Below are 25958 nucleotides of genomic sequence, written 5' to 3' on the forward strand. Positions count from 1 at the left end.
GACGCTCAAACATTCAGACAGAAGACTGTCAGAGTTGGAGATGAAGTCACTTTGAAATGTGAAAATGCAAATGATTTCAGTGATGGATGTTCCAGAATCACCTGGCTGTACAGTAATTCAGGACAAACATTTACCCTGTTTGAACTCGGGAAGATTCACAAAGATGTTGGATCTAAATCAGATAGACTGAGTCTTACAGAGAAATGTTCTCTGGTGATAAAGAAGATCACAGATGAAGATGCTGGAAGTTACAACTGCAGACAGTTCAGCATATCAGGAAAACAGGAAACAGATTTTCAGGTTGGACTGAACTTAATAAAGAGTAAGTTTTGATTTTAATATTTGAAGCTTTAAGTTTGTGAATATGAGACTGAAACATACAACAACTGATATGCAGACATTATGAAGACTTCTATTGTTCGATCTTTTCTAGTTTATGCATCTAAACATGAAATTATTGACAAATATAAACAGATGCTGTGTGAAAAATATTTTTTTCTGAAAAAAAACATTTTTTCTATAGATTTTCTCACATACATCAGATGACATTTGTTTCATAAAACTTCTGCTTTCTCGTCTTTCAGAAAATGATGTCAGATCAACAAGTAAAACACTTAAACCAACATCCAAACCATCTTCTGCATCAACATCTGCAGCTGAATCCACAACAACCACAGAATCAGTTCTGTCTACATCCAAACCATCAGCTGCAACAGATCATCTCTCTAAAGGAGGTATGTCTGGAATAAATACTACAGAACAGAGAGAACAAAGGTGGTTTTTGTTCAATTTAGAAGAAACAACCTGTTAAATGATTATTTTCATCTTTCTTAAACATCAGTCAAACATAAAATAATTTAAAACATAAACTTACTAAAATAGATGACGCTTTGACTGTAGCAGCAACAGAGATGGATGCCTTCAAGGCAGGATGATTTCTTCAATTATTTTATTGTTAGTGTCTGAAACATGGATTTTCTTAACTTCTGTGATTTCTTTGATTCAAAAATATTCAGATCTGGAGCTTCTGAGGCTGCTGCTTGGAACCTGCTTAAAACACTTGTTAAGGGCCTATCCCATGATTTTCTTAAGCCTTTCAGAGTAAATTAGATCCAAATACAGTATTCCCCCCATATTCACGGGGGTTAGAGACCAGAGACGTCTGTGAATAATCCAGAATAAGTAGAACCCCCCCCACATCCCCCCACGGCTGAAGAATGTCCGTCACTGATCCTTACTCACCAAAAACCCTTCTGAAACATTTCTGATGCTTTGTAAAACATTCATTAAAGAACATTGGAATATTGCTCAACATAAAGAGTTTTTTTATTCAGAGCAATTGACTTTACCAGACGCAAAAGTCTCATAAAGGCGTCTTGAGCTGTCTGAGTTTCTGTAATGAACTGAAAGCATCACATAAATAAATAAATAATCTGCAAACATGTGAAACCGCAAATATTTTAACTCGAATTAGCGGGTAAACACTGTACTCAGAAATTCATGAATTGATCAAAATACCACTTTGGGGTTGTCTATAGTGAGGAATGAACATTATAATACACTAAAAAGCTAAACAAATTGATTTTACATGATATAGGCCCTTTAAATGACTTTTTTCAACAGTTTGATGTGTCTTAATTTGACAGCATTGATTTTAAGTGTCACTATTTTGTTATTGATTTGGTTTTTCTCTATTTTTAAATGTTTTGTTGTTGATTTTGCATCTTTACCTGTACAGTTCTTTTATCAACATTTTTCAAAAGTGTTTTATAAATAAACTTTTAGCTGCAGCTTCTGCTGGTCACAAACCTACGGTGGCCCTGAAGTGCAAACCATTCAACAAATCACTCGATACAAAAACATTTTTAAGATCACAGCAACAATTTAAAAAGCAGTATTACATTTTAGAAAACAAAACAAAATTTCAGAAACCAAAACATAAAAAAGAAAAAAGAAAAAAAAGAAAAAAAGATTTCAGAAAACAAAATTAATTTCCAGAAAAAAAAAGAAATATTACAAAATGAAAACATTTCAGAAAAAAAAATAATTTCCAGGAAAAAAAATGAAATACAAAAAAATGAAAACATTTCAGAAAAACAAAATGAAATATTAAAAAATGAAAAACATTTCAGAAAAAAATGAAATATTAAAAAATGAAAAACATTTCAGAACACAGAATGAATTTCCAGAAAACAAAACGAAATCTTCAAAAATGAAAAACATTTCCAAACCGGAAGAGGCAGGTACTATGGGACAACGCTGATTGGATGATGATGTTTGTCAATCATTTGAACTGAAAAGTATTTTAAATGAAGCGACGACGGATTTTATCGTCCAAACAACAATGTACTATAATAATCCACGTATTTCCCATTTACATATTAAATCAAAAATGCAGCAAACAGATAATGAAGGTTTAAATTATTTTTTGAATATTTCGTCTGAAGCAGAACGGTCACCCGGAAGTAGTTTGTGTGGATGACGTCCGTTCTGCAGGTAAACAAAGAAAGGGAAGGACGATAAAACGTTAACTTAAACGTTAATATTTGAATATTTAGCGGATGTGATGGCAGAACGCACGCAGAAATATCAACACCAACCAGGTTTACAAATGTTTCAAAATGTCGTGAGAGGATTCTGTCTAAAGCAGCAGCTGCGAAGAAACGGGTGTTAAAGACGGCGCACATCAGGAAATGCAGTCCCGCCATCCACAGATAAGGTATGGAGGCACATTTGTTTGATCTAATAAATGTTGCGTTAAACGTGATTTCTAGGTGGGTGTTTACAGACAGATCCAAGATCCTTCAGTCATACGTTAATGACAGGTTACCTCATCAGCTGGAGAGGGGGGGTCACGTGGGCAGGATTCTCAGACAGGTGTACCAGCCGCATAAATCAGCAAAGCTGTCAGGTAAACTGCAGCAGTTTGTGTCTCAGAATAACATTTATGAATGCTTCTTATTCACACTATTAAGATCTGTGACTTTAGAGTGTGTCAGTGCACAGAAACATGACAGTAAATGACTGGATGTGCACATCATCAGACACGTCCAGGTGTGTAACTAACAGTGGCAAAGTCTGTAGAGTAAAAAAAATCTTTAAAAAACATTTTAGTCTTTCAGGCAGAGGAGGAATACATAATTGTTTTCGAATGTATTTTTATAAGACTGAAATAATGTATTTTATTCTGAGTTTGGTGTTTTGACCCCTCCCTAATGAATTTCTGGTTTAATCCATTTTCTCCTCATTTTGATGAACTCAACTTTTTCCTGAATGAAAGATGAACGGCAGCTGATGTTTTTCTGTCGGGGATTTATTTTTAATTTATTCATTTATTTCTGTCAGGGATTTCAATGGAGCCGGAGTCCAGTGCAGAGGAAGCTGCAAGCATGTACGAGCAGGAACTGGCGTCCCTTACCTGTGCATCTTCCTCTGGATGTGATGCTGAGCAGCAATGTGGACAAACCTTTCCTGACATGACTCTATTTGAGAAAGTTGTTAAGCACAAACAGACTTTTCCCAGATGCATTTTTTCCTCTAATAAATGTGACTGACAGGTACGCTGAGTAAATGCTGAATGTAAACGTAACATTTGATTGACTGCATGAAGAAGCCCATAAAGGAAAATCCACAACTGTTTACTGTATAAATCACAGAACCAGGCTGGCTCGGAGCTTTTTCTCTCATGTTGTCACCGAAAACGGGAACGGCTATCATGTGAAGACGGTTCGTCTCCATCGGGTTCCTTTTGCGCATGCGCGAGATAAAAAAAAATAATCTTTTCAAAGTAGGACTTTAATTAACATCCTAAAATCAACATCCTTAGAGAAATGTGACTGACAAAAGAAAAGATCACAGAATTGATTCTTACCTGAAGATGATTGACAGTGTGAACCTCGCAGCCGTAGACATTAGCGCACAGCGTTCATAGTAAAAGCGCTCACAAACTACTTCCGTGTGATCGTGTGTTAGGCGAAATGTTAAAAAAAGAATTTAAAAGTTGATTAACAGTTTGCTGCAATTTTTATTTGATATATAAATGGGAAATACGTGAATTATCATTGTAGATTGTTGTTTGGACGATAAAATCCGGCATCGCTTCATTTAAAATACTTTTCAGTTCAAATGATTGACAAACATCATCATCCAATCAGCGTTGTCCCATAGTACCTGCCTCTTCCGGTTTGGAAATGTTTTTCATTTTTTAAGATTTCGTTTTCTTTTCTGGAAATTAATTCTGTGTTCTGAAATGTTTTTTATTTTGGTAACACTTTATATTAAGATTCCTTAACAAGCTTTGTTAACACATTAACAAGCATTATAAATGAATTTATAGGGTGTTAGTAAGACATTTATTAGTACAATAAGTCTAATAAGGTTTTTTAAATTACTTAGTTAACACATTTACAAGCATTATTATTAGGATGTTTTCAAGATGCTAATGATGCATTTACTGATATTATAGGTGCCTTACAAATGTGTCAGTGTTAATAAGTTAATAAATTTTTTTCATTTTTGTTTTTTAAATTTGGTTTCTGAAATTTTGTTTTGTTTTCTAAAATGTAATGCAGCTTTCTAACATTTTTTTTAAATTGTTGTGATCTTAAATTTTTTTTGTATCGAGTGATTTGTTGAATGCTTTGCACTTCAGGGCCACCGTAGATTTAGCCTTAGCAGCGAGCTAAACATTAAGGTCTCCAAAAACTCCACAAACTCAATCTCTTTTACCACTGTTTAATCTGTTAAAAAAATCATTGCTTTTCAGAGTTCCAGATTACGGTAGCTGACAGGGCTCACACTACATACAAAAGAAAAAATGCAACGGCATTACCCGAAGCACAACGAAATTACCCGCAACACAATGACATAACCACAGCAATAGCATTAACCTCAGCACAACGTAAATGAGGACTTTTTTTCCCCTGCCGGCGAAAAATAATTCAGTTTCAAACTACAGTATTCGGTGCAACAGAGTTTTAGAGTTCTGAGAAAAAGTCAGAATTTTCTATGCCCTTTTTTTTTCTCCATGGCCCTAATCCTTTTCCCTAAGCAAGTGTACGAAAAAAAAAACAACTCTTAATTTTCCAGATTCAAAGTGGATGTGAGCATACGGGGCAGCAGCAGACCGACTATACTTAGTTGAACAGGTGATCTGAATGTTTATTGATAAAGTTCCAAATGTTTGTAAGCTCATTTCTTCAATTTACGATTTATTCATCTTTTATTTATTGATGGGTGGTTTGCAGGATCTCTGCAGCCCGATGAAGCTGTCGCCGACGGCGTGGGGGTTTCCCTGCAGCTGTCCACTTGAATCCTTTCTTCCTCCATTAACCCTCCTGTTATGTTACGGGTCAAATTGACCCGTTTTAAAGTTTAAACGTCTAGAAAAAATAGTTAAAAGGATTTTTTTCAGCATGAAACTTATTCTGCTTGCCTTAATTAGCGTAATCAACGTGTGTTATGAAAATGGTTCATCTCACATATATGCAACCACCCCCTGCATGTTTATATCACATAGATACTGTTCGAGTCAATTTGACCCAGCAGTCAAACTGAAGGTACAAGGATGTCTTATTATTACTGGCATCGCTTGGGGGAGCGCGGTAGTGGCGGTTTTAGGCACAGGTAATATGGGCAATAGCCTACGTGCACGATAGAACTTCCGGTTAACTTCCGTGTTTCGAGTGTAAGGCCGACAACTTCCTGTTGGTCGTGTTATTGTTGTGGGGAGTTTTGTTGAGTTGCTAGTTTTGAGTAAATAGGAGCGACTTTGGGGTAAAAGACAGGCGTTTGGTGTTTCAACGCGTGACAAAGACATCACAACATTGTTGTGTACCCGTGTGCGAATTTGTCAAAGTACAATAGTACTATAAGCTTTCATAGCTTTCCAGTATATCTGTCGGTGAGAGCCGAATGGATTGTGAACACGGCGGGAGGACTTCACCCCAAGCAAGACGAGTCGTCTTTCGTATTTCCAGCAATCGGAAAGAAAATGCGTCATGTAAACACACCGTTCGCATCGTTGTGCCCCGGTGAGAGACTCGTTCGGATCAAAATTTCTTTCCGATCGAGATAGGTGGGTTATACATATCGTTGTTCATGTAAACCAGGGGTGGGCAATTCCAGGCCTCGAGGGCCGGTGTGTCTGCATGATTTCCAGATAGTCTTGCCCTACTCATGGCTGATTACCTAGTTCAGGTGTGTCCAGCCAATAATCTTGCCCTATTCGTGGCTGATTACCTGGTTCAGGTGTGTCCAGCCAATCAGAACATGCCAGAGCAGGGTATGCTGGAAAACATGCAGGAATGCGGCCCTCAGTGCCCACCTCTGATGTAAACGGTCATTCCGATCGTGTGTCACTACTGCTCTGGTTTACGTCATGCATAGATGGTGTTTCGCTGAGAGAAAGCTTTGGAGCGCATACGGGACCAACCAGCCGCTCCGCTCTCGCCCTGCTGGCTCTCCCCTCTCTTTCACCCCTCACGAGGGAGATGCGGGGGGGATGCGTGCCCACTGATGTCTGGACCCGGCATCAACCGAGCTCTGCGTTCGGGCTCCGGTGCCAGTGGACCGAGTGAACCTCTCTGAGCAGAGCAGCTGGATTTATTAATGTGTTTGAGGGGAGGGTGCTTCGTTACGTGTGCGTTTTGTTGTTTTGTTTTGTGTGAGAATTCGGACTGCGAGCCGACCCGCCGCTCTGGGTTAGCGGCTGCCGGACTCACGAGGACAGAGCAGAGCTCGAGCCGCCAGCTTACACAGCCATCTCAGTCATTAGAAACTGTTCAAAAAAATCACACGGAATTGTGTTTCTAGTTGTGCCCTGACAAAATAAAGGCTGATGTTATTCCCAGACATTTACGTGGTTCGTCCTGGATTTTGTGTCCATCAAAAGGCTAATGTTGTTAGCCCGTGTTGTTAGCCTAACACTGGGTTCTTCTTCCAGCTCCGTACTTCTTCCACAAAAAAAGCACTGACCACAAGGATTAAATATAAAATGATGAGTGAACAGGCACTTCATAATATTCATAACATTAATAAAAGCACGTTTGGAAGATCGCCTCGTATATTACCGAGCTGCTGCATATATGTGACAGCAAGGTATGTTTACAACGGGACACATTTCCCTTCCGGTATTTTCGACACTATTTTTTCGACACAATATTTTGCCCATGCACTGGTCAACAATCCTGTAGATGTCGTTCACGTCGATTTTTGGGAGACCTTGTAGACAACGGGTGAAATATGCCATCTTTCGCAATCAAAATCTGCCGTGTCGCTGCTATAGAAGTCGCAAACCGGAAATGGTCGGTCTCACACTCAAGGCAGCGGAAGTAGAACTCCTTAGTTACGTGCACGGAGCCTATTGTGCGGTGCGCAGATTTAACGTGGGGGCGGTGGTGACAGCGGCTCAGTGCTTGGAAAAAAATGTCGTCCACTATTCGGTTTCTATTGTTTGTCCTATCAGAGTTTGTAACAGCCTGAAACCTTTGAATCCCCGTCCCTGCAGCTGCTCCCGACTTCTGACACACGCGGCTGCGTGAGTGAGAACGAAAAGAGGAGGGGTGGTGTGGGCTCTGTCTGCCAGGTGGAACGGGCACACGGAGAGCTGCCTGTTGCGCAACACCAGGATCACTGGCCTTTCGGTCAGTGTTTTTCAACCAGTGTGCCGCGGCACACTAGTGTGCCGTGAAAGATGGTCAAGTGCGCCGTGGAGAAATTGCCCTCATTAACTGATCTAAAAACATTTTCCATCTCCAGGAAATCAGCTCTTTGTTCATCCAAACAGGTCCTGATAAAACACTGAGTAATTAGGAATATAAAAGATATTAAAATTACTTTTTCTTTGTGTTTATTTAATTCTATTAAAGACATTTTGATAAGAATCACGGTACCGCGATTTAGCTGCAGCTATAACTGTGTAAGGAAAAGTCCCGCCCCTTTAACTGTCTCCGCCAATCATTCTTGAAGACTTAATCACATGTCATCAGTCTGACCAATCAGAAGTGGTTAAAGTCTTCACTTCCTTGTTCTTAATTCTGCTGATAAAGTTGCTCAGTTCTAACAAAAATACCAGCTAGAGCTCGTCTTTAGCTGGTGGTTCATCTCTGAGAAAAAAACAGCCGCAACTTCCTGCTTTTTCTGCCACAATTATCACAAAAATCCACGTGAGATTGGGCGCGGGGGGGGGTGTGTGTGTCAATCAATACAGACCATGAATTTCTGCTTTTTTTTTTTTTGGATGCTGGTGTGCCGCGGGATTTTTGTCAGGGTTAAAGTGTGCCGTGGCTCAAAAAAGGTTGAAAAACACTGCTTTAGGTTCCTCAGCTCATGCTAATAATGTCAGTCTTTGTGAACTATTGTAGACATTTTGATGACGTGTCTTTATTTTCCATCAATGTATTCTTCTTCTGCCTGTCGTTTAGTTGGTGTCAGAAAGACATACAGACAGCAGGTAATGCAGGAAAACAGCTGCACTTTATGAGATCATGAATAAACAATCCATCATTTAGAAAAAAATGATGGAAAAAAAAGAGTGGCCTTTTCTTGTGGCCAGTCTAAGGCACACCTGTGCAATAATCATGCTGTCTAATCAGCATCTTGATATGGCACACCTGTGAGGTGGGATGGATTGTCTTGGCAAAGGAGAAGTGCTCACTATCACAGATTTAGACAGATTTGTGAACAATATTTCAGAGAAGTGGTTTTTTTGTGTGTGGAAAAGGTTTCACATCTTTGAGTTCATACCATAAAAAATGGGAGCAATAACAAAAGTGTTGCGTTTATATTTTTGGTCAGTGTAATTCTTTAAAGGATCAAGAAGCACTAAAGTGGGAAATTAAATCATACAGATTGAAGAATTAAAAAATAATCCACATTCTTTACTGTTTGTTTGAAATATTGTAACTCTCTGTACAGATTGAGATGATAATTTCTCTCTTTTTAGGTGAGTCAGAGATTTCTGAACTGACTTATTTCATGTTGAGTAAAAATCAACATGAAATAATCACGTAGAAATGATGTCCCGCTTATTTTAAAGAAAGTCTGAAAATATTGACTTAAGTTTCTTTAGAAAAAAGAATTTAAAAACAATTTCTCCTCTGAAATGATTTCTGTCATGATCTAAAGCTGGTCTTCCATCATTTGGTGGTAAAAGTAGAAGATAACTTTAAAATGTGGTCATCAATGGAGTCAAGGAGAAGCAGGCAGGTCTTCAATTCATCATTCTGCTCCTGTGAGAAACACAAACTGATCACTCTGACTCTTTGTTCTACTTTATAAGGACAGAATATGAACTCAGCTCATGTTTCATGGAAAAAGTCAGAATCAGTCATAGTCTGTGTCTGTAACAGTTTCATGTGTTTGTGTTGTCACCTTGTGTTCTGGTCCATATGCAGACTGATGCAGTGATGACTGAGAGTGTTGCTAAACCCACAGGAACATAGATGATCCTCCACCAAACACCTTCAAGGAGAATCAAACCATTCAACACATTTTCTCAATAAAATGGAACACAAACATCATCACCACTTTGATGCTGATGACACTTGGCTTTTCTTTTCTTTTCCTCTAGATGACACGACTGTGTCAGCTCATGTTTCTGTCTATCCGACATCCCCACTTGAATTAAAGAAAAACTTCTTTGGCTGAGTCTTCCAGCACACTGAAAAGCTCTGGCGACTGAAAAGGCGACTGAAAAGCGCACGCCTCTGCGCAGCACGTGCGCCAGAAGTTTCCTTCCACAACAGTGACACACAGTTGCTCCGCGGACGCCTCTGCGCTCCGCCCTTGCACCGCGGGCAACTTGTCTCCCCCTTCCCATCTTCTCCGACACCCCTAGTGAGGGCGGCACCAGGGAGTAGCGCTTCGTCCCCACTGCGACCGGTCCCTTCGCGCGGCTACCGGTGGACGGAGCAAATCGTGTCCGTGCAGAGCAATCTGACTTAATACGTCTTGTTTATGATCGACAGATAGGATTTTATTTTTTTACGTGTGGGAGCCTTCAGACTGCCATCTGTCCCGCAGCTCTATGTGAACGAGCAGCCGAATTCAGGAAAGCATGTCTCCAGCTCACACAGCGGCTTTGGGGCGGTGTGAGCTTTTCAAAGCAAAATGCCGCTTAGTTCTTAAAAACTGTTCAAACAATTACGTGGATTTGTGTTTTCAGTCGTGTCCCGACAAAATAAAGGCTGATGTTATTCCCACATATTTAAGTGCAGCCAAGCTGCAGATTGCGGCATTTCCCGCATCGATTCATGTTCATTAAAGGCTAAATGTTGTTAGCGCATGTTAGCCTTCACCTAACCGTACTTCCGGCTTCGTTCTGCCACAAGAAAGCACCGACCACACAGATTGAAAATAAAATGATGAGCGAACAGGCGCTTCATAATAACCATAACAATAATAAAAGCACGTTTAGAAGATCATCTCGTATATTACAGAGCTGCTAAATAGATGGGCTAGTGCACATGTGTCAAACTCAAGGCCCGGGGGCCAAATGTGGCTCTCCATGTCCTTTTATGTGGCCCGCGAGAGCATAAAAGTTTTCAATGGACGAAACTATGGACAAAAATTAGTGTGTTTTTATTCATATCTAGGGGGAATCGGACTTAAAATATTGGAATGAGCAACTAAACATTAGGACTTAAACACTGTCCATATAACCTAACCTGACATAATAAAATTTAAAAGGATTTATGTTAGAGTAACAAGCAAACATATGTTTTTTTTATGCAACTGCAATTGTCATTTTAAAATGTTATAACAAATAAATAATGAGTTATTTAACATTAAGGAGTAGTTACATTTATTTTTCATTACATTTAATTAAATGTGTAAGTTATATCTGGCCCTTTGAGGACAACCACTATGCTGATGTGGCCCTCGGTGAAAATGTTTTTGACACCCCTGGGCTAGTGTCACTATGACTCAGAGATAAATTCCCTCCTGAGCATGCGCTGTTCTCTCCGTCACGCAGCTGACCGGCTTTTCCAAACCCGTAGGTGATGGTGGATTTTTTCACGCTGCTTTTAATGATTGCTTTTAACTTGAAACCTGCGTCATATTGTAGTGGCGATCATGTGCACGTTGGGTTTAATGGAACCAAAGGATTCATGGATGCGGCCGGGCATGCGTGTTTCTTTTTGTTGAACCATGACTGTAGTGTCTAATAGCTGAGATCAAGTACATGCTGGTTGGCTGCTTACAGGTGTGTCGATAACTAATTGGCTTGCTGCTCAAAGTTGGATTATTCATTCAGCCTCCGCTCCGAGACTGGAAGAACATTCAAGGCGGCCGCCAAATAAATCCATAAATTAGCCGCGTCATTGAATAAGCCGCAGGGCTCTAAGTGCTGGACAGAAGTAGCGTCTTATAGTCCAGAATTTACTTTAAATCTAAATCTTAGCTTCTGCACCTCTAAAGGACTTCAGTTGGGATGGGTGAAGTGCTGCTAACCTCCAACTTTGAATTTTGTCTGGTGGTGGAAAGAGTTCTTCAAACAGATGGAAGAACCTCAGGAGGAAGAGCAGCTAAATACTGAGTGATTAGTTGTTGGTTCAATTCTGAACCTTGACTGTGTTTGAGCATCTCATTTATTCTCTGATGATTTCAGAAGTGTTGAATTTTCCAGATGACACGAACTCCTCATAAAGTAACTAGTGGTGTTTTGTTAAACAACTAACTGGATCATAATTTCCATGTCGAGTCATTTTATGTTTGACTGGAAGTTTGAGCAAAAACAGAGACTTAGTCTTTTGATTGACAGGTGAGAGTTGAACCCTCAGCTCTAAAACATTCTCACTGATTTATTTCTGACAACCTTCGTGTTTGTTTGGTGACTTCATCTTCAGACGAGACGATGACATCAACCACATACCTGTTTTAGAGAGATGATCTGTTGCAGCTGATGGTTTGGATGTAGACTGAATGGATTCTGCGGTTGTTGTGGATTCATCTGCAGATGTTGATGCAGAAGATGGTTTGGATGTTGGTTTAAGTGTTTTTCTAGTTGATCTGACATCATTTTCTGAAAGACGACAAAGCAGAAGTTTGATGAAACAAATGTCATCTGATGTATGTGAGAAAATCTATTAAAATCTGTCATTTTCTATTGGAAACATAAAAACTGTTTTTCACAAAGCATCTGTTTATATTTGTAAATATAAATAACTTCATATTTAGATATTTAGAAAAGATCAAACAATAGAAGTCTTCATCATGTCAGCATATCAGTTGATGTATGCTTCATTCTCATATTCACAAACTTAAAACTTCAAATATTAAAATCAAAACTTACTCTTTATAACGTTCAGTCCAACCTGAAACTCGGTCACCATGTGTCCTGATGTGTTGAACTGTCTGCAGTTGTAAATTCCAGCATCTTCATCTGTGATCTTCTTTATCACCAGAGAACATTTCTCTGTAAGACTCAGTCTGTCTGATTTAGATCCAACATCTTTGTGAATCTTCCCGTGTTCAAACGGGGAAAATGTTTTTCCTGAATTAGTGTACAGCCAGGTGATTCTGGAACATCCATCATTGAAATCATTTCCATTTTCACATTTCAAAGTGACTTCATCTCCAACTCCAACAGTCTTCTGTCTGAATGTTTGAGCGTCTACAGTTTAGAGAAAGAAAGAAACACAAACATGTTGTGTTGATCCTTTTCATGAACATCTTAGACATTTAACATGCATGTTTAAAGAATACACTGAAGTCAATGTGGTTAGCAGCCTGCTGTCATTAGCATTAAGAACACAACAAGTCATGTTCCATGCTTTCAGAAAGGTCATGTTTGAATCTCTGTCATGTTTCTTACCTGTAAATGTGAGCATCCATGTCAGAAACAGAGGGAAGTGAAGTGATGTGAAGTCAAACATTGTTCTCTCCTCTGCTCTTCTCTGTCTCTTCTTGTCTCAGTCTTTTCTGTCAGAGGCTGAAGCCAACAACACTCTGGACAGAAATACATCAATTTCCTGTGGTTAGTATTTCCTCCTTCAAGTCACTTCAGGTTTTTTTCTACTTCCTCATGTTTGTTCACAGCTTTGAACAACAAGCTTCTAAATCTACATTTTCATCAAACTATAAATGAGACTGAGACCCGTTGTCAAGGTCTTTTGATCCAAATTCCTTTTGAAAGAAGGATTCTGATGTCAAGGACATTATTGTAAAGACTTTTGGTTTTTGTGTTTTAAACACGTTTTTAGATTTGTATTTTTTCTACATAAAGTACTGTCAAGATATGGTTCATCTCTTTAACAGCTCCTCCTTCAAGTAACTTCAGAGGTTTTTTTCTTCTTCCTGCTCATGTTTGTTCACAGCTTTAAGAAAAAAAGCTTCTATTTCTTCATTTTGAAACAAACTAAAATTTATCCTAAAGTAAGTGTCTTAAATAGTAGAAATCTGCTTTTGGGAGAGTGAGGCTTTAGCAGCAGCACATGGGATCTAACTTTTGACTGTTTTTATCTCCAACCATTCACAGCTAACTGGGTGAGATCCAGTCTCAAGGTCTTTAATCCTCCTTTTTTTAGAAACCGTTCTGATGGGATTTCTTGATTTTTGATTTCAATACGTTTTCAGTAGGGGTGTGTATTGGCAAGAGTCTGGCGATATGATACGTATCCTGATACACGCCCCGCGATACGATATGTATCCCGATATTTTACCGAAACATATTTTCTTTTTTCTTTTTTATTTTTAATATGACTTTGAAAAAAACGACCTGAATTTCAATGTGTTCCAATGTAATAAAATGGTCAAATTCAGTTTATTTAAATGATCACAATGTTAAGCACTGCAACTGTATCTCATAGATAAGTTGCATTTATCAAAGCAAATTCATAGTGTTTATTTTGGTAAGTTAAAATATAGAAAGGGAACAGTCACCATTGTCTGATCTCCACAACAAAATCTTTTCAGTATAAGAAAAAACAAAGAATGAATGTGCCTTAACCAATATGTTTCTATTGGTGAAATAAAATGCTATTTATTTTTAACATTGCTTAATGTCGCTTCTCCAGTACTTTTAAATGGTTCAGGAGCCAAAATAAAAATAAGGGGGGGGAGGGATTCTTTCCAAAACAAAGTGTGATGATGAGGCAGCATGACAGAATAAAGTAAAGTTGCTTTAATGTGGCAAAGCGGTACTTTGTTTACATATCACTCAGTCTGCTCTGCTGAACCTTTGCAGACACGCTTCTTACACGCTGAAATAAACTGGTAACGCTCCTCGCCACGATGTCGGCCTTTCTTTCAGTGCGTTGTACACATCCCTCTGATCGATCAGGTCGCTGAGCTAGAATCTATTGCTGGGAGGTTCTGCAGAACTTTAGCCTGCTTTGCCAATACCAGTTTGGCCGATGCGAAGCTAAAAAGCACAGCAATCCACGTTTTTATATGTTACTGTGTGGTGGACCGAGCAGTATAAGACAAGGACAGCAAACAATTTTATCAAAAATTTTCTCATTTATTTTTCAAAACTTGTAAATGGGCAAAAAAAATGGGCCCTTAAAAGAGGTCAAAGTAATAAAATTAACTCAAGCTTTAAATTTAACAGAGGGGATCTGAACAGACAAAAAAACTTACTTAACCCTTGTGCTATCTTAGATGACCCCACCCTTGCATTGACGTGTTCTTCCTACCATGACAAAGGTGGATAAAGGTGGAAAGATTTCATGTAATCCATGGACACCAGTGAGGTTTTTAAATTTTACATTCAATGTGTGTGTTATGTTTGAAAAAGGAAGCTCCAGATCGACGGAAGTCATGCTTCGCAGATCGGAGAAACTCTGAACCATCATTTGAATTTGTGTTTCCAGTGGTGTCCAGACTAAATAAAGGCTGATGTTATTCCCACATATTTACATCTAAGATGCTCATTGCTGCATTGAGTTTTAAGTACCTCCACAGCTAAAGTTTTTAGCACATATTACCCAAATGCTTACCTGTCTTTCGGGTCCTTGCAGCGAAGAAAAAAGCACTGACCGCACGGATTAAAAAAAAATATGAGCGAGCAGGCCCTTAATAATAATCATGACAGTGATAAAAGCACATTTAGAAGATAGTCTCCTGCAGCTTCGCGCTGATATTGCTGTTCGATGACAGCTGGAGCCCCATCAACAGCTATAGCAGATTTCGCCATGCTAAACGTTTGCTGGTTGGACCAACATGCACTCAGCGGGAAGCTGCAGGAGACTATCTTCTAAATGTGCTTTTATTACTGTTGTTTCGTCGCCAGAGCATTAAGAACACAACAAGTCATGTTCCATGCTTTCAGAAAGGTCATGTTTGAATTTCTGTCATGTTTCTTACCTGTAAATGTGAGCATCCATGTCAGAAACAGAGGGAAGTGAAGTGATGTGAAGTCAAACATTGTTCTTGTCAAACATTGGGAGACGACCAAGGAGGACACCACGGTTGAAAGGAAATCATAAAAAAGCGAGACTGAAATTTGTAAAAATGCATGTTGACAAGCCACAAAGCTTCTGGGAAAATGTCCTTTGGACAGATGAGACAAAACTGGAGCTTTTTGGTAAGGCACATCTGCTCTATGTTTGTAGACTCAAAAATGAAGCATACAACCAAAAGAACACTGTCCCTACTGTTAAACATGGAGGAGGCTCAGTTCTGTTTTGGGGCTGCTTTGCTGCATTTGGCACAGGGTGTCTTGAAGTTGTGCAAGCTAAAATGAAATCTCAAGATTATCAAGGCATTCTGGATAGAAATGTGCTGCCTAGTGTCTGGAAGCTTGGTCTCAGTCGCAGGTCATGGCTCTTCCAACAGGACAACGATCCAAAACACACAGCCAAAAAACCCCAAGAATGGCTAAGAGAAAAGCGTTGGACTATTCTGAAGTGGCCTTCTATGAGCCCAGATCTGAATCCCATTGAACATCTGTGGAAGGAGCTGAAACATGCCATTTGGAGAAGACACCCGTCAAACCTGAGACAACGTGGTACAGGGTCCAGGGAACCCAATACTGCTTTAACCCAGGTGTGCAGATAATTTTTTCAAATGAGGCCAAGACGTGATACCAGTAAAAAATAACTTTATTAAAGCCAAAATATGCTAAAAACAAGGGACACAATCACAGGGGAGGGAGAATTGGGAAGGAAACCCTTCAATGGCCTAGACTTACCAACGGAGCACTGGACCGACCCACGTGGAGGAGATTGGTAAACAGATTTAAAAAATAAAATAACATAAAAAACAATCAACGCCCACCCTTTCACCAACACACACAATAAAACCAATATCTTAGAAAATAGGATAAAATCCCTCAGCAGATTCTAAGTCCACTGAAACTGAGTGGAGAAGCAAACTCTGCTCTGTTGGCCACAGCAGAGGCCAAGAAGAGGGGTGTCCCAGCTCGACAAGTGTAGCTGAGGCCCTCTGGCAGGAGCTGGAGCACCGGGGCCTGGAGTTGGCAGCTATGAGCTGCAGTTGTTATTCAACACCCAGGATCTTCAAAACTGTGCCCTGCAGTAGAGAGGAGTGTGTCCCAGGGGACCAACAGGTGGAGCTGGTAGCATACTGGTTAGCTGCAAATGCTGGGCAATTAAACCATGGTAGCCAAACAAAACTGCAATGGTGCCTCTGCTGCCCACATAACAACAAATCTTTTAAAACCCACTTAATAAATATTAAAACCAAAACATGAAGAGGCGCAGATCAAATAAACGGATCACCTGAGCAGTGAGGAGAAACTCATCCACACCTAAATAATAATGAGTTAGGCATCATTGATCTTTTCAGAGAAGTTAAAGGTTTTTCTACTTTATGTCAAAAAATACAATTACCATATTTCTAAGAAAGTGCTTACGTTGCAAAAACCAAAAGTATTTGCAATAATGTCCCTGAAATGTAAAAAGCTTCACATCAAAATGCTTCTTTCAAAAGGTCATTGGACCAAAAAACCTTGAGACCGGATCTGACACTGTTAGCTGGGAATGCTGGGAGAGAAAATCCGTCAAAGTCTAGATCACACGATCATGTGATGCTGCTAAAACCTCATGTAAACCTTGTGCTATCCTTGGAACTTTAAGGTTGGGAGTTGGGTCATCTAGACCCCACAAGACAGTGCACCTTTGTGGACGTAGTGATAACACATCAATGTAAGGGTAGGGTCATACAATAGCACAAGGGTTAGAGATGCAGAAGCAAAGATTTAGATTTAAATATTCAGCAGACATTTTCACCCAAAGGAACCAACAAAAAAGGAGAAAACAGACAATATAAGGGTGGGGTCATAGGATAGCACAGGGGTTAAACAAAAGCACATTTTTACTTTTTAAAAGACATGAAAATACTAATGTACTTAGATTCAGAATTCACTTCAGTCTCATTTATAGTTTGTTGAAAATGTAGATTTAGAAGCTTGTTGTTCAAAGCTGTGAACAAACGTGGGGAAGTAGAAAAAAAACCTCTAAAGTAACTTGAAGGAGGAGCTGTTATTCACAGAAAGAGGAACCATTTCTGTCCAGAGTTCGTCTCGGCTTCAGCCTCTGACAGAAAGACTGAGACAAGAAGAGACAGAGAAGAGCAGAGGAGAGAACAATGTTTGACTTCACATCACTTCACTTCCCTCTGTTTCTGACATGGATGCTCACATTTACAGGTAAGAAACATGACAGAGATTCAAACATGACCTTTCTGAAAGCATGGAACATGACTTGTTGTGTTCTTAATGCTAATGACAGCAGGCTGCTAACCACATTGACTTCAGTGTATTCTTTAAACATGCATGTTAAATGTCTAAGATGTTCATGAAAAGGATCAACAGAACATGTTTGTGTTTCTCTCTTTCTCTAAACTGTAGAGGCTCAAACATTTGAACAGAAGACTGTCAGAGTTGGAGATGAAGTCACTTTGAAATGTGAAAATGGAAATGATTTCAATGATGGATGTTCCAGAATCACCTGGCTGTACAGTAATTCAAAACAAACATTTACCCTGTTTGAACTCAGGAAGATTCACAAAGATGTTGGATCTAAATCAGACAGACTGAGTCTTACAGAGAAATGTTCTCTGGTGATAAAGAAGATCACAGATGAAGATGCTGGAAGTTACACCTGCAGACAGTTCAGCATATCAGGACAACAGGAAACAGATTTTCAGGTTGGACTGAATGTTATAAAGAGTAAGTTTTGATTTTAATATTTGAAGTTTTAAATTTGTGAATATGAGAATGAAGCATACAACAACTGATATGCAGACATGATGAAAATTTCTATTGTTTGATCTTTTGTAGTTTATATAGTTTCTAATTTCTAAATATGAAATTAATGGCAAATATAAGCAGATGCTGTGTGAGAAACAGCTATTATTTTTCCAATAGAAAATGATTTCTTATAGATTTTCTCACATACACCAGAGGACACTTGTTGCATCAAACTTCTCCTTTCTCATCTTCCAGAAAATGATGTCAGATCAACTAGGGAAACACTTAAACCAACATCCAAACCATCTTCTGCATCAACATCTGCAGCTGAATCCACAACAACCTCAGAATCAGTTCTGTCTACATCCAAACCATCAACTGCAACAGATCATCTCTCTAAAGCAGGTATGTGGTCGATGTCATCGTCTCATCTGAAGATGAAGTCACCAAACAAACATGAAGGTTGTCAGAAAAACCCAGAGAGAATGTTTTAGAGCTGAGGGTTCAACTCATAGCTGTCAATCAAAAGACAAAGTCTCTGTTTTTGCTCAAACTTCCAGTCAAACATAAAATGACTCGACATGGAAATAATGATGTAGTTACTTGTTTAACAAAACACCACTAGTTACTTTATGAGGAGTTCGTCTCATCTGTAAAGTTCAACACTTCTGAAACCATCAGAGAATAAATGTGATGCTTAAACACAGAAAAGGTTCAGAATTGAACCAACAACTAATCACTCAGTATTTAGCTGCTCTTCCTCCTGAGGTTCTTCCATCTGCTTGAAGAACTCTTTCCACCACCAGACACAATTCAAAGTTGGAGGTTAGCAGCACTTCACCCATCCCAACTAAATGTCCTGTAACCCTTGTGCTATCCTAGGCACTTTAACATTGGGAGTTGGGTCATCTAGACCCACTAGATAGTGCGCTGAACCTTTTTTCTTCAATGATTAGTGATCTCACTGGTGTCCATGGATTACATGAAATCCTCTTCACCTTCATCATTTAGGGAGAACACAGGTCAGGTAGGGAGAACACAAACGTAAGGGTGGGGTCATAGGATAGCACAAGGGTTAGAGATTCAGAAGCAGAGATTTAGATTTAAATATTTAGCAGACATTTTCACCCAAAGGAACCAACAGAAAAAGGAGAAAACAGACAAAAAACAGGTCAGCATCATAAAGGGTAAAATATTACTGTAAGAAAAATTAAAACAGAGTTTCATTTTTTCTAAATGCGTCTTGGAAGTTGCACAAGGATTCAGTTTCAACCTTCCTTAAAGATTGCAAATAGAGCTGCTGGAAGACTCAACATCGAGGTTTTTTTATTCAGAGCAATTGACTGTACCAGACGCAAAAGTCTTAAAGTGTCTTGAGCTGTCTGAGTTTCTGTGATGAACTGAAGGAGTCACATGACTAAGAAAAAAAAATTCTGCAAATACTTCAAACTGCATTAGCAGATGACTGTACTCAGAAATGCATGAATGGATCAAAATACAATTTGGGGGTTTCTTATAGTTAGGAATAAACATTGCAAAAAGCTTAAAAGCTCAAAAAGTTGATTTTACATGAGATTGTCACGGCTGGAGGGACGGAAACCCAAGTGCAGAGCGGAATCAGGTCGAGACTCAAGAATGCGCTTAGGAGCGATTTAATACTAACAGAAAGCGGCACAAGGTGGGATCACAAAACACAAAAAACCTCCTCAAGAGAAGGAATACTGCAAAAGCCAAAAAAAGGGAACAACCAAGCTCAGACAAAAGGCCAAAGGACAAAACAGACCTCAGTGTCAGCTGAGCATGAAAACCACTGACCTAACAGGGACACACCAACACTGAGGACTGAGTAACATCAACTTAAATAAGCATGATTGCAAAGTGCAGGCAGCTGTGCACTCCTCCACGGAGAGGACCAGACAGGAAAGGGAGGGGCCATCCAGGAGGAGTGACAGCGGACCTGCAAAACACAGAGGCAGTCAGGAAACAGAACAGCAAAACACCACAGTGTCAGATATAGGCCCTTTAAATGACTTTTTCCCACAGTTTGATGTGTCATAATTTGACTAGATTTATTTTAAGTGTCACTATTTTGTTATTGCTTTGGTTTTTGTCTATTTTTAAAGGTTTTCTTGTTGATTTTGCATTTTTACCTGTACAGTTCTTTTATCAACATTTTTCAAAAAGTGTTTTATAAATAAACCTTTAGCTGCAGCTTCTGCTGGTCACAAACCACACAGCTGCTTTAACTTGAACAGACTTAAAATCCAATGAGATGCTGTGGAGAAAAGAGCTGTAACTTTTTCTAACTTTTCCTTGATGTTTTCTCTGTTGATGCTCCAGACATGACAGCAGTGATCATTGCAGCTGTAATTGTTGCAGCATGCTTACTAGTTGTTGTCGTGTTGATGGGATGGAGGAGGATTAAAGGTGAGAACGTTCCTGCTGCTGAAAACAGAAGATTATTTTAAATGAATTTCTGATTCTGAATTTAAATCTGACTTCTTTTCTGCAGAAAGAAAAACACAAATTGAGGAAAATATGGTGAGTTTTTGACCTAAATAATGACAACTTGGACTTTTATAGTGATTACTCTGTGGCCATGTTTCTAAGCTCTGTTTGTTGATTCTGCTGCTCCACACAGAGTTTGACCTTCTTTAAAGTTACTTTCCTTAAACTTAGTTTAAGGGAGACTAAAAAACTCTCACTGTAACAAACTGGCCTAGCCACAAGGGGGCAGTAAAGCAATAGTTTCCCACTTGAGCTAGAGCCCTGTTTGCTTTGCAGCTAACCCTACTGGTTAGCAAGGGGGCTAATCCAGAAAGCAGGTAATGCTAGTTACAACGGTAAGTTTGAGGCCAAGGAAGTTGATAACCTCAGCTTTCGGTTCCAAAACAGAGGTATGTTTCGGGTATGTCAAGTTGCCATAGCAACTCATGCTCTGTGCATAACCTGGTCTGGAGCAAGTTTAGTTGAAGGTTAGTTTGTTTTATTTTTTATTTTGTTGCAAGAATTAAAGTTAGAATCAGAGTCATGACACGTGTCTAATTATTATATTTTGCAACTCCACACTGTGTCATTCATTTTAACAAGATAATAATGAGGACATCTGCGGCCTCAAACTGAAACATATGAGAGTTCAAGAAGTACAATAAAAATTAAGATGGAAAAACATTTAATTTAATTGAAGTATAATGACATTTAGGCCGCATTTACACTGCATGGTTCAAGTGACCCAATTCTGATTTTTTCCTCTCATGTGGCACAGATCAGATATGACCGGTGAACGTGTAAGCAGGAAAAAAACGCATGGATTTTGTTTTTCTCAGCTCGGATTCAGGCCTCATTCATATGTGGAAATAAATCGGATACGAATCGGAAACGTGCATTTGCGTGTGCCATGTAAGCAGACAAATCGGATATTCCCCAGTAGATGAGAGTCATACGTCAGTGACGTCAACTCAGGAGACCACCAACTGAGATCACATGACTTATGAAGGTGCTTTTGTGCACTGATTTTGCTGTTCCAGGACAGCTGGAGCCCCATCAGCGTGTTACCCTTCAGCCTCAGGCTTTGTAATTTCCGGTCCGATCAAACTGTTAGTGCACCACAACGTCTGCAAACACTTCCTCATTCAAAACTCAGAGAGAGCACATGAGCCGGCCGAGCAGCCCTCCTTTTTCCTCTCCCGCGCATCCCCTCTCGCCTCCTTCCGTCGCTGCGTTGCCTCCATGACAACCGCAGTCACACAAAAGTCCAAAGGAGGTCCGCGGAAGGCGGAAATGCTGCTATGTAGTCCTCAGAACATCTACGTTTGATAGTTTCAGCATTGTAGAGTGTAAATGCAAAAATCGGATACAGGTCACTTTGAAAAGATGATGTAAGCGGGTCGTCAAAAAAATCGGATATGGTCAGAAAATCGGATTTGGGCATCAAGACCTGCAGTGTAAATGCAGCCTTAGTTAGATAAACCAGTAAAATTAAGTAGTATAAACAATTATTGAGTTGGATAGACATAAAAAATTAGGTTGAATAAACTTAAATTAATTACTTGTTACCAATCAATTCATGTGATTTCTCTAAGTTTTATATATATATATATATATATATATATATATATATATATATATATATATATATCATTATGTAATTGGAAATAAGATCAGAAACTTGTGCATTCACTTTGTCCGTTATTTTTCTCCAAGCAGAATCTCTTTGTTTTGCTGATGCAGCCGTATTACTTTTTTGATGGACGTAAAATCTTCATACTCCGTCATTAAAATCTCAGACTCTGTCTCACTGAAGTATAGCGCTGTCTTATTTTCTCCACGCGTTTCCATGGTGACTCTGGAAATCGGCGATCCTTTGAAAATGTCTCTATGTACTTGCTGTGCATGTGCATTAACCCAGGGTTACCAAGTCAAGCGTACCTACGCTAATTCATATCCGATCTTTTGGAACCGACATACCCAGTGTAAGCAAGTTCAGGCGGATTTCAGCCAGAGTTCAGGGTTAAAGTCAGGATTTAAGTCAGTATAAGCTCTACTTATACTTTAGTTAATGATCACTGTATTTAATTAAGCAAATGTGATTTAAGTGAAGTTTTTGTTTTGTTTTGTTTTCTGTCTTTTTAATCTATCCATTTCATCATTTCTGTAATGAGTTTGATAAATATGTGTAAATTCTTTATTGCTTTGACTACAATGCTTGAAATAAATAAATATATCAAAATAAAAATCAAAGGGTAGTTTAAACGTGCTTTCTGGAATACCCCCCAGGTTAACAGGAATCAGATGTGTTCAGTTAATCAGAAACTTGGCTCATTTAATCCAGCTGCAAAATAATGACAGTAGCTCACAAAGAACAGGGTTGGTAACTCAGTGATATTCATCCATTTTTGCAGCAAAGAAAGACTAACACTACAACTCAATGAATAATTCAAATTGCTAAGAAATGGGATTTTGCATGTAAACGGTAAAGGGTATTGAGATCAGTCTAATTTCAGCATTTAAACTAAACCCTGAATAAAGTTGGATTTTCACAAAAGCTTCTTCTTAAATCAAAAGTATTTTTCTTGGACTGAAGTCTCCTTAAAAACCTAGTCTCTTTGCGTCTTAAATTTGCTATAGAACTGTGGACATGGACCTATACTGACAAAATGACTAAAACAAATCCATGCTGATCTAAAGCAGCCCTATTAATGTCAGGAGATACAAGGGTTCTCTTAGAACAGGTGGATTGAGCACCTCACATTACACCCTCTGAGCTTATTTACATCCAGTCTGCCATCACAGTTCATCTAATCCAGATCTCATCTGTGATTCCTGACACAGCAGACATGTGACCATCTGCTTTCATCACGTGGTCAAAACCTGAAAAGCATTGTTGTGGGGGGGCAGGAAGAGTTCTGACTACAGACATCAGGATGAAAGGGACAGACAAACCTCCTCTGCTGCCCCTCAATCTTCCTGCTCCATTGTCCACCATCCCAGAATAAAACTTGGTAGGAAGATGAAGAACAGCTTTGTTAGAGTTCTCCAGCACAGTGAGACACACAGGAAAGTGTTCTCTGCTACTTGGAAATTCATACAAATCATCATGTGTAGAAATATGATCCTCCAGCTGTGAGAATGTCAGAGCAGAAAGTTCATGTTCCTCCTCTGACTGTCTTCAGCTGCAGACTCCTCCAGAAGATGTTGGTTCCTACGCCTCCATCAGATTCTCCAGGAACACCAACAACAGGCAGCAGGTAAGCTGTGAGACTGCAATGAGGATTTAGTGAGGATCATATCACCTAAACATCAGTCTATCCAAAGTGTTGTTGCTGCACATCATCTAAAGACGTGACATTACTGTGGCTGTAGATGCTTGTGGATACGGTCTACAGTTGGTTCTCTATTGTTTGTCTCCCAGGTTGTGGACAAAGACGATGAAGGAGATGCAGTGACCTACAGCACTGTCAAAGTGTCCTCTTCTTATGCTCACGTCCACACTGATCCCATCAGCCTCCATTAAACCAACAGATGAGAGTCACAGCAAATGTTCCTCCTGAGGCTTTGTTGTGTTAGAACAGTGTTTCCCTGACCCTGGTCCTCAGAGAACAGTAATCTGCATTTTTTCAATCCAGCCCTGCTCAAACACACCTGCCTTTGATGACTGTCATCATCAGGCTTCTGCAGAGCCTGATGATGAGCTGAATCAGGTCTGGATAAGCAGGGAAACATGGGAAACATGCAGGACAGTGTTAATGAGGACCAGGGTTGGGAAACACTTAGTTAGAATCCTGCATTTAGATCTTGAAGATCATGTTTTTTTGGAGGCTGCAGGACTTTCACTTCACATCTGGTTATTTTAACCTTCATTGAATACCTATTACCTAAACCCCCACTTCATGGTAATAAATTGCTGCAAACCTGCAGGCACCAAATGTTGCAGTTCCCTAAAAGGTCACTGAAGGCAGCTTTCAAAAGGGAACAACTTCACCAAAAATAAACCTGTATGGTTCTAAAAACATTGATAATATACCGGTACTTTTCTTTACAACGTTCATTCTATATATATATATATCGTAGTTCACCTTTCCATGCTTTTTTTCTCTCTGTTGTGTATTGTGTTCCCTGTTCCTATCAGCTATAGATTATGGTGAACAAATCTCCATCGGGCCACGTCTGATGTACAGAATCCTTCAAACGGCCACATTTACATTAACATTCTATGATTGCAGGTTTTATTATCCGTCAATAATACTGGACTTATTTTTTATGATGGTTTGAACTTTGAGAGTTTAAACAAGAGAGAAAAGTCTGAAGATGTTCATGACTGTGTGAGAAAAGTCTATAAATGTGTAGTGAGGATTTTACTGCCTTAAAACTTTTAGTTATTGTGAAAAATAAAGTCGACTACTTCACAGATCTCACCTGTCAATTATTCTTTTAGAATGTAAACTAACTCCTCATGTTGCAACATTTTCTTTTTGCATTTTGTGGCAGATCATCAGCAGAACTGGATTTGCTCAAGTTAAAGACAGATTCTCCTCGGTTTGCTCCAACAAGTAAGAGTAGAACAAGTGTAGCCTGTTTGTTGTTTTCCTGGAAAAAAATAATCAACTAACAGTTTCGGGAATAAAACTGCAAAAACAGAATGTGAGTGTTTTAAAGCAGGCTGCACAGTAGATGTTCTTAAAAACAGACCTCCTGGAACAGGGGGGGCAAACTTTTTTGCTCAAAGGGCCAAAATCCAAATGTGATCCCGGTCCGTGGCCTATATACAATAAATTTTTGAATGTCATGAAATAAAAGCAGAAAATAAACAAACATTATGCTTTCATGTATTTATTTTGATTCTGTATTTATCAAGGTAACACACAAAAAGTATGTAAAACTTTTCTTTGAAAGCTTTAAATATAACAGCAAGGCCTCACTGGAAAAACAAAAGCAAGCTAAAACAAACAAAATTTCTTCCAATGAAAACAGCAAACTGGGCTCCTAATGAGAGACGTGGAGCTGGTCTGTTGACTTTATCAGTGACTGAGTGCTGAGCTGCAGCTTACTCACTGACTGTCACCAAATGTAGGTGCTTCCAAACAGAGATAGCATTACTTGTGCATTTTTCCTCGTCTGTGGGTGCTATGGGTGGTGAAACATGGATAAAAATCTCTCAGGGGTAGTGATGCACATGTTCTTTTTAGCTCTGAGTCACATTGAAACTCCATCAACTCCATCTGCAAATGTTCTGGAATGGTGCCGAGGCTCACGCTGAAGGGCTGAGAAAAAAGCTCCATGTAATCTGCAGCTCTTCAAGTCC

The 25958-nt window shown here is 39.3% G+C and overlaps 3 protein-coding genes across 4 annotated transcripts in view; 2 read left to right on the forward strand and 1 right to left on the reverse strand.

The window, feature by feature from the left end:
- LOC111947624 overlaps positions 1 to 25958 on the forward strand; it is a 36340-nt gene that overhangs the window by 261 nt on the left and 10121 nt on the right. Inside the window, exons 2-3 of the mRNA XM_023956250.1 lie at positions 2 to 322; positions 585 to 734. Of these exons, the coding sequence (XP_023812018.1) occupies positions 2 to 322; positions 585 to 734 (471 nt within the window). The remainder of the gene's footprint in view (position 1; positions 323 to 584; positions 735 to 25958) is intronic.
- LOC105358100 lies at positions 8784 to 13278 on the reverse strand. 2 transcript variants are annotated; one of them, XM_023956962.1, is made up of 5 exons: positions 12818 to 13274; positions 12296 to 12616; positions 11876 to 12025; positions 9373 to 9462; positions 8784 to 9230 (listed from the first exon to the last, which is right to left on the reverse strand). In XM_023956962.1, the coding sequence occupies exons 1-5, from the start codon at positions 12876 to 12878 to the stop codon at positions 9220 to 9222; spliced, it is 633 nt and encodes a 210-aa protein (XP_023812730.1). In that variant the 5' UTR covers positions 12879 to 13274; the 3' UTR covers positions 8784 to 9219. The 2 variants fall into 2 exon arrangements, with proteins under 2 accessions (XP_023812730.1, XP_023812729.1); XM_023956961.1 differs by lacking the exon at positions 8784 to 9230 and having other exon boundaries at positions 9238 to 9462; positions 12818 to 13278.
- On the forward strand, positions 17467 to 25066 carry LOC105358101. Its single transcript, XM_023956958.1, has 7 exons — positions 17467 to 17614; positions 17816 to 18136; positions 18413 to 18562; positions 20498 to 20584; positions 20670 to 20698; positions 23830 to 23904; positions 24069 to 25066. The coding sequence occupies exons 1-7, from the start codon at positions 17554 to 17556 to the stop codon at positions 24168 to 24170; spliced, it is 825 nt and encodes a 274-aa protein (XP_023812726.1). The 5' UTR covers positions 17467 to 17553; the 3' UTR covers positions 24171 to 25066.

Source organism: Oryzias latipes, chromosome 7 (assembly GCF_002234675.1).
Source record: "Oryzias latipes chromosome 7, ASM223467v1".
NCBI lineage: Eukaryota > Metazoa > Chordata > Actinopteri > Beloniformes > Adrianichthyidae > Oryzias > Oryzias latipes.